A 15,713-nucleotide genomic window follows, 5' to 3' on the forward strand; every position below is an offset into this window, starting at 1 on the left:
CAACCTTAAGAGGATATGGTACACCTCCCCAGAAGCGGCATTTCCAGGGACGCGCAGGGACCTCTTTCTAACGCCGTCCTGGCCACACCGTTCGAGGTATCGATATGAAACTTGACACACGGGCTCAGAAGGGATCAATCTCAATGACGGTGCGTTCAAAAATTTTTTTGAACGCCTAAGTTAGGCCCCAGGGCAGTCCAGTTCTGGTCCAACTTTCGTTCACAACAAGTCCTAAGAAAATAGGAATATCCAAAAAAGGGCCACGGCACGTTGTAGCTGCAACTTTGCTCTATCCAGAGAACTTGTCCCCATCTGCGTGCGGTCAAAAATAGAGATCAAAACCTGGTAGACGGCGGACCTCTGCACGGCGGGTTTGGAGCTAGTCGGAGAGAGGAGGTGCAATATTTGTGCCGACGAGCTGTACCGTCTCCAAGCCCCGCACATGTTGTCGCCGACTTTGTTTCACTGAATGGGGACTGTCGGGCTGCCCACCCTCACCCGAGAGGTTCGGCACCGTGACAGGTCGATTTATGGCTCTAGGCTGTACGGCCAAACTTTTAAAAGGGGACATTTTCTAGTTTTGAAACTTGTACGAAGATGTTTGGCGTGCTATTCTGGTGACAGGCAACTAAAATTTCAGTTTCTACGACCATTTGACCCGGACCTGTTGAAACAATGACAAAAGGTCAAAATTATCGTAGAAAATTAAAATTTGATTCGCCTGGCACAAGGAACACGCGCTGAGTGCAATGGTTCATGTCCTGAGAGTCTAGAGTCATCCGTTCAAAAATTTAACTCTCGGAGTACAAGGCCATAAATCGAGCCGTCACGCTGCCGACCCTCGGCTCCGGCGCGTGAATGAGGAGGGGGCCAGCGGGGGGCCCGGCGCAGAGACAAAGCAGCGGGCTGCAGGCGGGTCGCCCGGAGGGGTGGGCGGGGGGAGGCGGGGTTAGTAGAGCTCGTCTGCGACAGTGCCTTTTCAAAACTTCGCAAGATGTTCAAATCCGCCGTGCAGAGGTCCGCCGTCTACCAGGTTTTGATCTCTATTTTTGACCGCACGCAGATGGGGACAAGTTCTCTGGATAGAGCAAAGTTGCAGCTACAACGTGCCGTGGCCCTTTTTTGGATATTCCTATTTTCTTAGGACTTGTTGTGAACGAAAGTTGGACCAGAACTGGACTGCTATCACAGACGCACTGCCCAGGTCACACTGGTCAATGCCTCTGCGATGCGCACGCACCTCTGCAGCGCTCAGCGCGCTAGCTGCCGTGCTATCTGACGCGCGTGCCTATGCAGAAAACATAGGCCGCGTCGCCCCGTGTTAAATGCCAGCTAACTAACACGACTGGCAGATAGGTTGCCTAGTAATCAGGCGTTAGCCAGCAGTGCTGGAGTAATCTGATTGTCACCGGCCTGTGGCCGATGCGTTCACCTTAGATGTTAGGGATTGAGCACGTGCCTCCCTCACGGAGCCCCGACTCGGGAGAAGCTCCAGTCAGTATTCTACCAACCACCGTAGCGGAAACAACTGAGCCCTCTCCGCCGAATACCCCGTCCGCGAAAGTGTCCGCGTGTGCCCGAGTACTCAACCAACCCGTGTGTCGTTACTTCACCCCTTCACGAACCCGTAGAACACGCTGCGGCTAGACGGTTACGCGAGTGATCAGTGCAGTGAAACCTAGTGACTGAGGACCAAGTGCATAGGATCCCTCGACCCGGTTTGACCCCGCGGCGAGCTGGATTACGCAGCCTCACACAGCAGACCCCACTTCACCTCCGCAACCCCCGGCCAACGTGTGATATGGTGCATCTAGCCGGGTTTCTCCAAGACGACGAAGGTGTGAGCACCGCGTGAAGCGGTTCACCTAGCCTGGTTCTCCATTGGACAAAAGGAACGAAGACGACAAAGGTGTGAGTACCCAATAATTTACTCATTGACAACGCAACAATGTCAAGAATCGACGATTTACTGCCAGTCAGCGCACTAGTTAATACAATTTGCAAGGTGACAAAACGGATCGGAACCACCCGAAAGTCATCATAAAAATGCCACCCACACTACGCTCTACACAGCGCAGGAAACTTTGAGGCAATTTCAGATTGCTTACAAACAATTAAAGACACCTGGCACTAAGTCTGAAGCGGCACTAGAAAATCTCGCGACGGAAATTAAGAAGGGCCACCCCGATGTCGAACAAGTTGTTTTTCTTAAAACAAAAAGCACAGTCATCGGTCCAGATGACCTACTTATTGACACGGATGAACTCTCAGCAATTGTAACCCAGTACAAAGAGGAAGTCGAGGCGGCTGGCGCAGTTTATGGCGGAAGCCCCTCCGATTTCCTGAGGTCAATTCTGATCCGAATTGGCACTGTCCGAGATACCCGGTCCAGAAAAACGCTGAGCAGTCAGCAGCATGCACTTCTTAGCCCAAGCAGAACAACACCCGACCAAGCGGAATCTCTTAACACGCCCCCGGAAGGAGCTTGTGGTCCTGTCCCTGTTTCGTTCAGTACGCCATCTGCCTCGTCTACCCTTCCCCTGGGAGATCGACCTTTGATTTACCAGGAAATTGTTGGTGACATGGGCACGACACAGGCCGTCCTCCAGGCCCAGCAGGACGCACTGCGAAGCTCCGTTAGGGACCTCCAGGCCAAGCAAGCAGCTGAGGCAAGGAAATTGGTTGGCTTTGAACTTGACACGCGTGCAGCCGAGCAGCGACGGTCGCTGGCCTTGCAACAACGCCCACTCAGCACCGCGGTTGCGGACGAACGGGCGCGGTCTGGCCCCTTTGTTGACAGGTTGGATGACAATGTTTTCCTTCGGACTGTACCGTTGGGTTTTCCCAAAGTTGAAGTTTTCACTGGACCACCAGCCGGCGCTGCCGGACCGAACACGGGTGCCAGGCCACGCGAGCCCGCACGCGGCACAACGACCTTCGCCACCGTGCCGATCCCAAATCGCGCAGCGCAGGCCCGCCGCGCCTGTCGTCCAGACCGCACCCACACCTGCAGCACAGCCGAGCACAGCCGAGCAACGGCGTGGAATCCCATGCAAAATTTTTTCACTGTACCAAGACAGGACTTTCAGAGCAGGAGGTGAAAACGCTGAAATTTCAGGGAAATCATGCGAAGCATGCTTCCGGCGTCGGTCAGCCAACTACATTCTCCAGATCGATTTCTTGATGTCAAAACTGAGAGGACCATGCTCTTAGTGCGGCGAAACTTTTCCTGGAATCCACGAGACAGCTGACGCGGAAGACATCTTGGATTATTTAGTTGACGTTTTCCCTGTGAAAGCGAAAACTGGTGACCGAATGGGACGGATGCTCCGTAGGGTGTGGGACGAGGACAATGAGCCTTTAATGCTTTATTTGTCGCAGAAGAAAATTCTCCTCAAAGAAGCAAAGGTCAGTGACCCGACTGAAATCAACAAGTACATTTTGCAAGGGCTTGGGCAAGAGGCCGTCGACAAGTACATGAACTGGATTGATTCGACTCCTGGTGAATTGGAGAAGAAAAATCTCGCTACCTGGACCCACATGAAACAGATTTCTGGCACAAGGTCACGGACAAAGAACGGTGAATCGGCGTCTCTCCGAGAAACGAGTTTTCCCCAGACGGGTCGCAGAGTCCCAAGCTCTGGAGCCCATGTGGCAAGAACGACTGCAGAACAACACGGACTCTGCCATTCAACAAATTGCTAATTTGTTTGTCCAGGCCGGCCTGTACTTCAACAACAACATCAACAACAACAACAACAGCTTGGCTCAGCTGAGCGCCCAGCTGGCCGGTCTCGGCACGGCGGCGCACGGCGAGAACGCTGTGTCAGCGCCGCTTCCCGCCCAGGCAGCCGAGCCCGCGAGCGCCGCTCTGACCCAGAGCTCTGACCAGGACAGTGTGTTGCTGGAAATGATGAATGAAATGAAGAGTGAAATGAAGAGGCATAAAATGATTTCGAGGTCAGACTTGCCAAGACAGTGAACAAGCACCAGGCCAGGGTTTACCCGAAGTGCAGTTTTTGCGGCCGAACGAACCATCCAGAGCAGTTCTGCAGATTCAGAAATGACAACAACGACAACAACTTTGACAACAATAGGAATTTCACGGAGGAGCCTAACCCAGCCTTCAACAGGCATGAAGACCAAGACCAAGGCGACTCGGATGCTTACTGGCAGCGAGGTGGAAGGTCAAGTTACCAACAAAATGGCAGCCACCGCCACCGGGACTACCAGCCAAAAAACTAGTTTCGGGGGATGTCCATTTACCAATAAAGAAGAAAAAGGACACCCCTCAAAATATTAAATTTCAAATTTGTGACATTTTTAAACTTCCTCAGAATGTGAGCCTCGCACATTGCACTTCACAGTGTTTCCGGATGGGAGCCGGCGTCGCGAGAGACTTCAAAAGAAAGTTCGGCGGCGCGGCTGAAATGCGAAACCAAGCGCCATCGGTTGGCAGTGTAGCCTCCCTCAGGCGTGGGCAGCGGTTCATTTTTGCCCTGGTCACTAAGCAAAGGTACTCCGACAAACCTGTGCTGCAGAATGTTGAGCGCGCACTCGTGCACTTGAAGCAACAATGCAGACATAACAGGGTCAAGAAACTTGCAATTCCGTACCGCATGAGTGCAGGGCTGGATAAGTTGGACTGGATGCAAGTGAGACAGCTCATTTTCAACATTTTCGGAGGAACGGAAATCAATTTGTTTATTTGTAACTACAACAAGCTCAGCAGAGGCCAGCGCCCTGACCCGACCGGCGGACCGGCAGTGTGCTTGCAAAGCAACTCTCGCCGCGTCGCTGCCGATGCACGCGGCGGCCTGAACCAAAACACGCAGGGCGTCGACACCCCGCCCGGAGTGGCGGCAGCACACCGGCCAGGCCCGCGAGGCCCCGAATCAAGATCAAGTGCAAGGCCATCATCTTCGCCAGCTGCTGCGGACGGTGACACGCTCTCGACGCCCGCCCTTCCCACCTCTACCAAAAAGGACAGCAGAGGAAAAAGGGCCAAACAGGCCAAGGGCCACCATGATGACGAGTGCATCGTGGTTGACGTCAGGCGCGTTTCGCCAATTTTGGACGTTAAGGCCAAAATTGGGTCAAGCTCAGTCATCCGTGACGTCACTTTGGACACCGGGGCCGGCATCCCGGTCGTTTCTTGCGAAATAGCTGGACCTGGCAAGCCCATGCAGGGCAGATACCGGGTGATCGCTGCGGATGGCCAGAAGATGGAAGTCAAGGGCGAGGTCATTCTGCCTGTGTCATTTTTGAATGCGGAGTTCAAAGTTCGGTGCTTGTGCGTCCAAGGACTCGATTGCGAGTTATTATTGGGAACGGAATTCCTCAACAATTATGGTTTTGGTATCTGTTTTGACACAGGAACATTGTCTTTTCCCACCGATCTGGGGAGGGTTGTGGTCCCCATTCCCAACTGGGCCGCGCCTGATGACCCACAGGTGGCCAAGGCTTTGACCCCTTTGACCACTCCACAGAGCGGATCAGCCATCGCGGCACGGCTCCCAGGCAAGTCCTGTGTGACCCGGCCAGCCCAGGCCGGGCAGGTCACCCCCCGCGCCTCCGTGCCCCATCCCGCCGCGCCCGGCCCCGCCCCGCGCCTCGCCGTCGCGCGTCACACTGTCGCGCGTCCGGCCAGCACGCTGGCGGGCTGCGAGGCGCTGACACCTCCCGACCCGCGCGGCCCCGCCCTGGCCCATGGAGGGCCGGCCCCTCCCCAAGGCCACGCTGTGCCCAAGGCCAGCCGCAAGCTGAAGCCGAGAAGGAAGGCACATGGTGAGGAACGCGAGAAATTGATCACAATCCGAGCCGCAGGTTACACTATCCTAAAGCCGGACATCCCAACTCAGGTCAACATTTGTCCCTGTCCTACGGAGGACGGCGTGTTCGTTCCGTCGACGAAGTGGCCAAACAGAAAGGTTTACATCCTTGACCAAGAAATTGAGGCCGGACAGATGTTCATTACCATGGTAAACGAGCGACCGTCTGAAATGGTCATTCGCAACAATGAGGTCATCGGACATTTGACCCCATTTAGATATGTCACTTGCATTTCTAGATGCTTCAAGTTAAAATCTGAGGGAGAGAAACAGATTGAGGGAGCATTTTTCGCCCCCGACATGCCTCAGGAACAGGTCAAGGAGGTCATAGATTTGATGCATAAGCATGAGAAAGTTTTCGAAGAAAATGAATTGATAACACCTGTTACTGGTTTTGAGTACATTGTTATGACCCCTCCTGACCTCCAGCCTGTCACATGCAAGAACATCAAATTGACCCCGGAAAAACAAGAAGCGATGGCCGAAATTGTGAAGAAACTTGAGAAGAGTGGGGTCATTGAGAAGGCGAGGTCACCTTTCAACGCAAGGGCTTTTGTCGTTCCGAAGAAAAACGGAAAATACCGTTTTGTGGTCGATTTTAGTCTGCTCAGCAAGGCTCTACCAAAGGACCCTTATCCTGTTCCTTCCATCACAGCAATCAAGAGAATACTCTCTACAGCTAAAATGGTCACAACACTCGACATCTCTGATGCATACTTCAGACTCCCATTAGCTGAGGAGTCGCGTGACCTCACGGCCTTTACGATCCAAACAGATGCTTTTCGTGGCCAGTATCGGTTCACGCGCACTCCACAGGGTTTCTCCAGCTCTGGGAATGCTCTATGCAGGTTTCTCGACGAGGTTTTGGGCGACATGATCGCGAAGGGTCAAATTGCGATTTACGCAGATGACCTTTTTGTTGTGTCTCAGGACTATGACTATGAAGGTCATGTGAAATTGGTTGGTGAACTTTTTGCAAGAATGGAGCGCCACAACATTGCAGCGGCTCCCGGAAAAACCAGGTTTTGCCTGAAGACTTTCACCGCCCTGGGATACCATTTTAGCCCTGAAGGACACAGGATATGTGATGACATTGTTCAGACGATCAAAGATTTGGAACCCCCTGCCACGTACAAGCAACTGCGGTCATTTTTTGGCCTCGTGTTATTTGGAAAGGATCACATAAAACATTTCGCCGAAATCACTCAGCCGATTGTTGAGCTTCTGAAACCGGAAAACAAGAACAAGCGTCCGATAATGAACGAGCGCGCCTTGCAGGCTTTTGACCAAATAAAGGAAATCTTATCATCACCGCCTTTTCTCCAGGAGTATCAAGAAGGAGACCAAATTGTGATTGCTACTGATGCATCAAAAGTCGGAATTTCTGTCCATTTGATGTGTCAGCGAAAGGAAACAGGAGAATTGGTCACACTGGGCTTCGGGTCAAAAAGGCTTACGAAACCAGAGACCCAGCTTGCCCCGAATTTGACCGAAAGTTTAGCGGTTGCCTACGCTTTAGAGCGTTTTCCCCAATATTTCAGAAACCGGAAAATTATTGTAATTTCTGACCACCTAGCGTTGACCCGTTTTCATCAATACACCAGCTCGAACTCCAAAATCAACCGACTTTTGGCAATTCTTGGGACCTATGACCTCACTATTCTGCACACGAGAGGCACGGATAATCTGGTTGCAGATTACCTCAGCAGATTTCCCCCGCCTGACCGTGATGAAATTTCTGCCACCGATTTTCTTGAAGTGTACAAGGCTGTGACCACTGAACACCCGAAATCCATGCTGGAAAGAGTGAAAGATGGGCAGGTCAAATCCACCGAGTGTGAAAACATCAGAATTTTCCTGCAAGAGAAAACTGTCCCGAGCGGAGTGCGTCGCACGGCGGCACAGCTGAGTCAGCGCTACGCCGACTACTCTGTGAGGGACGGCGTGGTGTGTCACAAGCACAGCGACGTTTTCGGCGACGAGCAGTGGGTGCCGTGGGCACCTGCAGATGTTCGACAGGAATTGCTGCATTTTTCTCATGACAAGCAGGGCCACCCAGGCCAGAATGAAACTCTCAGAATTTTGAAGGAAATTGCATTTTGGCCTAAAATGCGTGATGATGTGAACATTCACGTGAAAGTGTGTGACATCTGCATGAGAGTTAAAAGGGATTACCATCAGAAAATTAATGGAAAATTACAACCTCGAAACCCAACTGCTCCATGGGAAATGATCAGTTGTGACTTCACTGGACCTTACCCAACTTCCACGAAGAAAAACAAATTTATTTTCTTTGTGCAAGATTGTTTTTCAAATTTTGTTTTTCTATTTCCAACGCGCGAAAACAATGCTGAAAAAGCTATAGCACTTTTGGAAAGTCAAGTTTTTACCTCTACAAATTACCCCAAGTTCATTATCACCGATAATGATCGCATCTACACAGGGAAAAAGTTCACGGAAGCATGCAGGACGTGGAACACGCAGCATATTACGACTGGTTCTTACCATCATCGTGCTTGTCCGGCCGAGAGAATTTTTCAGGAATGCAAAGTTTTAATGAGAGTCGCTTTAGCCGACAGCGAGAAGCACAACAGATGGGACGAATGCCTTCCCAAAATCACCAGATTCTTAAGGAACCGCACTTGTCAAACGACCGGCCTTGCCCCCAGCGAGATCATCTTTGGCCAGAAGCTTGCCCCGTGTAACAACCCGTTGCAAGAACTGACCGAGCCACAGGAGCTAACGGTTGAAAGGTGGTTCCAGCTGCGTCAAGAACGCTTACAAATAGCCGTCACACAAGCCCGCGAAGCCATCGCCAAGAAATACAAGCAATTTTTGGAAAAAGAAAACCAAAAACGAAAGGATATAGACCTCCGTGTTGGTGACCTTGTGTACTTGCGTAACCGACCCAAAAGCATTTTGACAGGCCAATTTGCGGCCTCACTGGCCCCAAAATACAAAGGCCCATTTCCCATCTTGGAAATTTTGTCAAAACAAGTCGTGATTTTGAAAGGACCAAGCGAAGACTTTAAAGCGCACGTTGAAGACCTGAAACTTAAATACGTTGAAGAGCAGCAGCAAGAGGCGCCAGGTGACCCTGACCCAGAAGAAACCGAGGTATCAACCCCGAGAACCAACGACCCACCGTCTTCCAGGGAAGGCGCGCCAGCGCGGCGAGGCAGCCGTGCAGACGCGCCCTCGCAAGATGACGTCACGGCCCTGAGCGACCCAACGGACTGCACTCCACGACACCAGCGCCGCGCCGAACCCAGGCGCATCGAGACCCAAATTTTCTATAGAAATGGCGAAAGCAGTTCCCCTGTCAGGGACTGCAGAGGTCAAATTCAACCTCGCAGAATTTTCTGACAAGTAAGAATGCAGGAGTAAGCCGAGAGGGACAACAAATTAACAAATATTGCAAGGCAGAGCAAATTGATACAAATTTGAACCACTGCTGTTTGGAAAACGAAGCCCAGGTCAAGCTTTGACGGCTTCCCCAGAGAAGTCGAGGTCAAAAGCATGGCCCACCGCCATCTTCAAGCAAACTGCAACGTCAGCACCAGCGTCTCGCGAATTGTCAGCGCCCAGTTTCTCCCACAATTGCGTGTCGAACTGCAACTGTGTGAAACGTGAGCGCCACCCGCTTCGACAGATACCCAGACGTCGACGGAGCGACTTTTCTAAATTAGACACGGTGTTGACGCCCGAATTTCCTCTTTAATCGAAGATTCCAGCGGATCGCCAGTGGTCAGCACCTCCACTCGAAACACAAGCCTTTTGCGCATGAATTTGAAGGGAGGGTGCCACCCGCTACCGGCCGCGACCTCGTGCGCCGTGGCGGAGTGACCGCTGCATACCCGCCTCACAGCTGACCCAGTCTTTTCTTCCGACCACACTCACGCCCTGCACCATCCTGCTCGTGCAGTAAATTCCTCATTTCCTCCGTGATCGCTCCACCATCGCAACCATCATGTTTTTCCTGCTTCTCTTGAAAATTGGATTGTTCCATGAAAGTTCCACCCTTTCTCAATTGACACCAAGCCCCAACGATTCGAAATGTAAGACACCAGGGCACTTCCGGAATGCACCTGGGGTCTGAGTGCCACAATAGTCACTATTAAAACACATATTTGACCTGAGACGCAAAATTATTTCAACAAATGGTCACGTTATGACACTCAGACACATCTTCCAAATCATGTCACCGGGCAATGTGGAGAGAGAGAGAGAGAGAGAGAGAGAGAGAGAGAGAGAGAGAGAGAGAGAGAGAGAGAGAGAGAGAGAGAGAGAGCAGAACGCGCCATCCCAGCGAGCTTCGAGTCAGCAAAACAACGGCCGACGGACTGAAGAATTCCCCCCCCCTTTTTTTCCGTTTTCTGGGCCCCTGTGCCCCGCTCTGCATTCTGACCCACTATTACGTAACAACGGACAACGTTTATTGTTTAAATCCAGTCTTTTCTCGACGCAAGAAAATCTTACAAAGCGCGTAGGAAAACGCGACACCAAGCCTCGCTTAGCGAGATGTCAAACTGGATGGAATAAATCCAGAAATATAGCAGTGACTATTTTATTTATATTTGGGTCACAAATCAAGTGTGTGAAGTGTGCTCATTTTGCTCCCGAGTTTTGCTCACAGGACTGCATGGTCAATCCACGCCGAGGACAGCAGGGCCACCAGGCCGCCGACACAACGTCTTGGCAAAACGACAAGTCGTCGGACCTAGGCCCACGACGCTGCACCTCGACGTCGGGCACTCCAGGGACGCGCTACGAGCAACATTGGACGGGTTCTGGACGACCCCTGGTCCAAGCTTCACGGAAACCTTTGCTCGCCGGACATTTCCGGTGCGAACTTCGAGACTCGCAACAAGGCGTCGAACCATCGAGGTCAACAAGGCGTCGAACCATCGAGGTCAACAAGGCGTCGAACCATCGAGGTCAACAAGGCGTCGAACCATCGAGGTCAACAAGGCGTCGAACCATCGAGGTCAACAAGGCGTCGAACCATCGAGGTCAACAAGGCGTCGGATCATCGAGGTCAACAAGGCGTCGGATCATCGAGGTCAACAAGGCGTCGGATCATCGAGGTCAACAAGGCGTCGGATCATCAAGGTCAACAAAGGCGTCGGATCATCGAGGTCAACAAGGCGTCGAACCATCGAGGTCAACAAGGCGTCCGGTCAACGAGATCAGCAAGACGTCTGAACATCGAGATCATCGAGAACATCGAGATTTACTTTTGCCATGTATATTATTATGCATTTAAAATTTTGTAAACTTGTAATTATTTTTGCAATTTATTTTATCACTGAGTATTGAATTTTAATATTATCCTTTGTATGATTAGTACATCTGAACCCATTAATTACTTGTGAATTTGTATTTGTTTATATATTTTTCAATGTTTCGAAATACTGTACAATTTTGATATTTTTCTCCTTATTGCTACATTTCATTATTGAGTTATTGCTTTACTACTTATTTAGTTTTGAAATTCTTAACTTAATTTTCCTTAGTAATTTTACTACCGTAACAACTGTATTATTGTTAGCAACCTTTTAGTTTACCTTGTAATTGTTAGAACTTTTTACCTTTATTCCCATTTCACATGCCAATACTGTTTACCCTACTCAATCCATTTTATCAGACTGCAAAGTTTTCATAATTACCAAAAACCACCGATGTACACTAAATGAAAACAAACAATTTTGAATTATATGCAACACGTCACACTCACGCGAAGGGGGTATTCTGAAGAGAGGAGGCTCTTAGCAATTAAAATTTTGTCATTTCATTCCAAAATTTTTGAGGAGGGGACGGCATATCACAGACGCACTGCCCAGGTCACACTGGTCAATGCCTCTGCGATGCGCACGCACCTCTGCAGCGCTCAGCGCGCTAGCTGCCGTGCTATCTGACGCGCGTGCCTATGCAGAAAACATAGGCCGCGTCGCCCCGTGTTAAATGCCAGCTAACTAACACGACTGGCAGATAGGTTGCCTAGTAATCAGGCGTTAGCCAGCAGTGCTGGAATAATCTGATTGTCACCGGCCTGTGGCCGATGCGTTCACCTTAGATGTTAGGGATTGAGCACGTGCCTCCCTCACGGAGCCCCGACTCGGGAGAAGCTCCAGTCAGTATTCTACCAACCACCGTAGCGGAAACAACTGAGCCCTCTCCGCCGAATACCCCGTCCGCGAAAGTGTCCGCGTGTGCCCGAGTACTCAACCAACCCGTGTGTCGTTACTTCACCCCTTCACGAACCCGTAGAACACGCTGCGGCTAGACGGTTACGCGAGTGATCAGTGCAGTGAAACCTAGTGACTGAGGACCAAGTGCATAGGATCCCTCGACCCGGTTTGACCCCGCGGCGAGCTGGATTACGCAGCCTCACACAGCAGACCCCACTTCACCTCCGCAACCCCCGGCCAACGTGTGATACTGCCCTGGGGCCTAACTTAGGCGTTCAAAAAAATTTTTGAACGCACCGTCATTGAGCTTGATCCCTTCTGAGCCCGTGTGTCAAGTTTCATATCGATACCTCGAACGGTGTGGCCAGGACGGCGTTAGAAAGAGGTCCCTGCGCGTCCCTGGAAATGCCGCTTCTGGGGAGGTGTACCATATCCTCTTAAGGGGGCCAGGACGTCACTCGAAATGCAAGGTTTTCGAGGGATGTTGACCTTACACTGCAAATTCCATGTGTAGGACAGGTCGACACTTTAAGGCGTAGACCAGTTGGTCCTACGCTTGCAAGTGTCGACCAGCTGTGTCCAACGCTTTAAAGTGTCGACCACACTGTGTCCGACGCCTGCATGTGTAGGACACTGTTTGTCCTACGGCAAATTACACTGAGTTTCCTATTGTGGCCCCACACTTCGGCCGTCGGACATGCTGTGGTCGACACTTGCAGGCGTCGGGCAATGTGTGGTCGACACTTCAAAGCGTCGGACACAACTGGTCGACACTTGCAAGCGTAGGACAAACTGGTCTACGCCTTAAAGTGTCGACCTGTCCTACACTTGGATTTGCAGTGTATCGGTCGATGAAACCTGCTCACCAAATTATATATCAACTCGGTCGCTCTCTGAAGAAAATTCCGCTCTTTCGAATGACGTTTCGACGTGGCATTCTGAGTATGCTTATTTTGACGAAAAACAAAACAATTATTTTTCATTTTGTTTATTATTGATGTTGCAGTGATTAGCCACTCTAATATTAATAATCCTCTTTGGAAAAACATTTTACGACCAACTGACTGTTTTACCGAATTTGAAGTCCGAACTCAGCTGGGTCACTCACAAGCCCCAGTTTATTTCTCTCGAGTTATTGCCTCTGCCGGAAAGTTTCAAAAAACAGATTTTTCTTTGTTCAAAAGATAAATTTAAGCTTGATTAATTCTTGTAGGTGAAACTTCATCTCGTTTTTTTGTTTGAGCTACATTCTAAATGTCTAACAATGGAATTTGACCTCTGTTATTCGTATGTCACAGTGGATTCGGCGCACGTATAATACGAGGCAATATTCCTTCGTGATACGAATCTTTTTAGCTTTTTCCTTGTAAGATGCAAAGAAAACCTTCGTAATACGAAGAAAAACCACCTTCGTACTGTGCTTGCGCCATTTCCTTCGTATTATGGGAAATTTCTCCGTAAGACATTTGACATGCTGTTTAACGAGAACCTTTCCATTCCAACTGTCGCTCCTGAAACCCCGAGGAACCACTACCAGCGTCAAGAATCGAATAAGATAACTACACAGAGCTCTTCGAAAGTGTGGCAGCATTGCTGCAATTATTTGTTTTCAGTTAACGAGCTACGTTTCAAAATGGAATCCCGTCTCCGGGTGGAGAAAAAACTTCGCCGTTCTCAGAATCGGAGAGACCTGCCAAGCTCTAAGACTGTACGGGGGCCATATGAAGGATAGAATACAGAAGTTTTTTCCTGGCGTCGAATTCAGGTGCCCTATACGCGATGTAAGTGAACTGTTCAGGCATTTACTATCTGACGCTCGTTGGTTCCTCCCAATTACAACTTACACTTTTGCCTTTTCCAAAGTACCCTATTTGACCAAAAATTAGCGCGTCACGAACATCAGGTTCCTATCGCACAGTTGCGATTGTCCGATGCTTATAAGATACTGTTAAAAACAAAAAGGGAATTAACGAAGACACCTCTGGCAAATATGTTGCTAAAGGTTCCTTTGCGAATCTTGAAGATAACTGCTCACCAGAGAAGAGCACGTGAATTTCGGAGATTTCTGTTTACAGTAAATAAAACGATGTCTTGCGCTTTATTAGCGCCATTTGTGTTTTTGCTTATGTTTCTGGAGAAGTGAACATTTGAAAACACCCTCACGCTCCAAAACCGACGACAAAACAACGGTTATGTAAAGGCCTTTCATATAGATTTTGAGGGTTCCTTCACTTTTATTCAACGAATCTCGGGTGATTCCGTGCATATGGGTGAATTCTGTATCCTCGCCATCCTGGCTCGTTCGAATGCAATGTATTGGTGCACTTGCACAGCAAAATGAAGAATCGCATTGAGATTGAAGAATTTCTGAGCTGGCTTGAGTACGTTTGGTTCCAGACTTACGTGCGCTTCTAAGAGGCGTAACCAGTAGTTTAACCGTAGTTTAACCAGTGAACAAATGAGACGCCCTTATTTTATGGCCGTGTCTTGTTCAGACGAATGGGATATCATATTGAAACGAACGCGACAAAATTTACTCGGAAAAGACATCACATTCGTTGAAAACCCGTGTTTCCTCTCCGGTGTTGATTTGACAGTTTCTGTTGCTACCTTTCCAGGGAACATACACACGCAACATCACTTCGCACCACGAGGCCTTCCCGTTTTTCCCTTCCGTTTGGTACGGCCTGTTCCGCTGCCACACGTTATGGACAAGTTTGAGGAGCCCATCGGCGAAGCCCCGCGCATGCCTTCGTTGGGTGGCAGAGTTTGTCGAAAAGGTTGCTAACGGCTCCCGCTCTGCAAGCCCTAAGTAAAGCCTACGTTACCTACGCGCTGTTCTGCTCTCATGTTATGTAAAGCCATCTTAATCCGATTCCATCTCAGCAATCGTACAATATATCGTAAAACCAACCATTTTTTCGGAATCTTCGTGGGATTGAGCTTGTTGTATGTGCCGTCACTTTTCTCTTATTTCATCGTGATCGGTATCTCTTGAAACGCCGTTTGAACATTGTGTCTCAAAACATTTTAGGCGACTGGACCCGTGGCCTCTAGTGTTGGCTTTCTCTGCAACCATCGGTCGCCGCTTGCCTGGCGATGACATCACCGGTGTAAATGCCATCAGGATTTTCTGATTGAATTTCTGATTTCCAATCAGAAATCGGGATTTTCCTGATTGATTTTCTGATTTCTGATTGTCAATCAGGAATTCTTTCTGATTTCTCAGGAATTCTTTCTGATTTCTGATTGTCAATCAGGAATTCTTTCTGATTTCTGATTGTCAATCAGAAAAAAATCCTGAATGAGTACCGACATCAGAAAATTCCTGATTTCTGAGTGCCAATCAGAAATTTCCTGATATTTGATTTCTGATAGGCAATCAGAAAATTTCTGAGTGCTTTTCTGATTGCTGATTCCCGCTCAGAAATCAGAAAAGAACGTCAGAAAATTTTGATGGTGTCTATAAAATGGAAAGTATTTGTGATATCGGTTTCAAATTTGGTATGTGACATGTTCAGCCGATTTGACTAGGGCCATTTTAATTTCATGCACATCGGATCATGCGGCCTCCAGGGATCCTTAACTTACCTCATGAGGGCATCATAACGTTATCATAAGAGTTAAAGTTATTTCCCTTAACTTCACTGGTGAAACAAAGGCCCGAGGCCACTTACTGGTCCTCCCGCAC

At 49.6% G+C, this 15,713-nt stretch overlaps 1 protein-coding gene across 3 annotated transcripts; it reads left to right on the plus strand.

The window, feature by feature from the left end:
* Positions 1-1,190: 1,190 nt before the first annotated feature.
* LOC117648215 lies at positions 1,191-12,272 on the plus strand. 3 transcript variants are annotated; one of them, XM_034390594.1, is made up of 2 exons: positions 1,191-1,911; positions 10,435-12,272. In XM_034390594.1, exon 2 carries the CDS (start codon positions 10,474-10,476, stop codon positions 11,095-11,097), a length of 624 nt encoding a protein of 207 aa, XP_034246485.1. In that variant the 5' UTR covers positions 1,191-1,911; positions 10,435-10,473; the 3' UTR covers positions 11,098-12,272. The 3 variants fall into 3 exon arrangements, with proteins under 3 accessions (XP_034246485.1, XP_034246486.1, XP_034246484.1); XM_034390595.1 differs by having other exon boundaries at positions 10,456-12,272; XM_034390593.1 differs by having other exon boundaries at positions 10,468-12,272.
* The last annotated feature ends 3,441 nt before the right edge of the window (positions 12,273-15,713 follow it).

This window comes from Thrips palmi, unplaced genomic scaffold, assembly GCF_012932325.1.
Source record: "Thrips palmi isolate BJ-2018 unplaced genomic scaffold, TpBJ-2018v1 HiC_scaffold_3, whole genome shotgun sequence".
NCBI classification, from domain to species: Eukaryota; Metazoa; Arthropoda; class Insecta; order Thysanoptera; family Thripidae; genus Thrips; species Thrips palmi.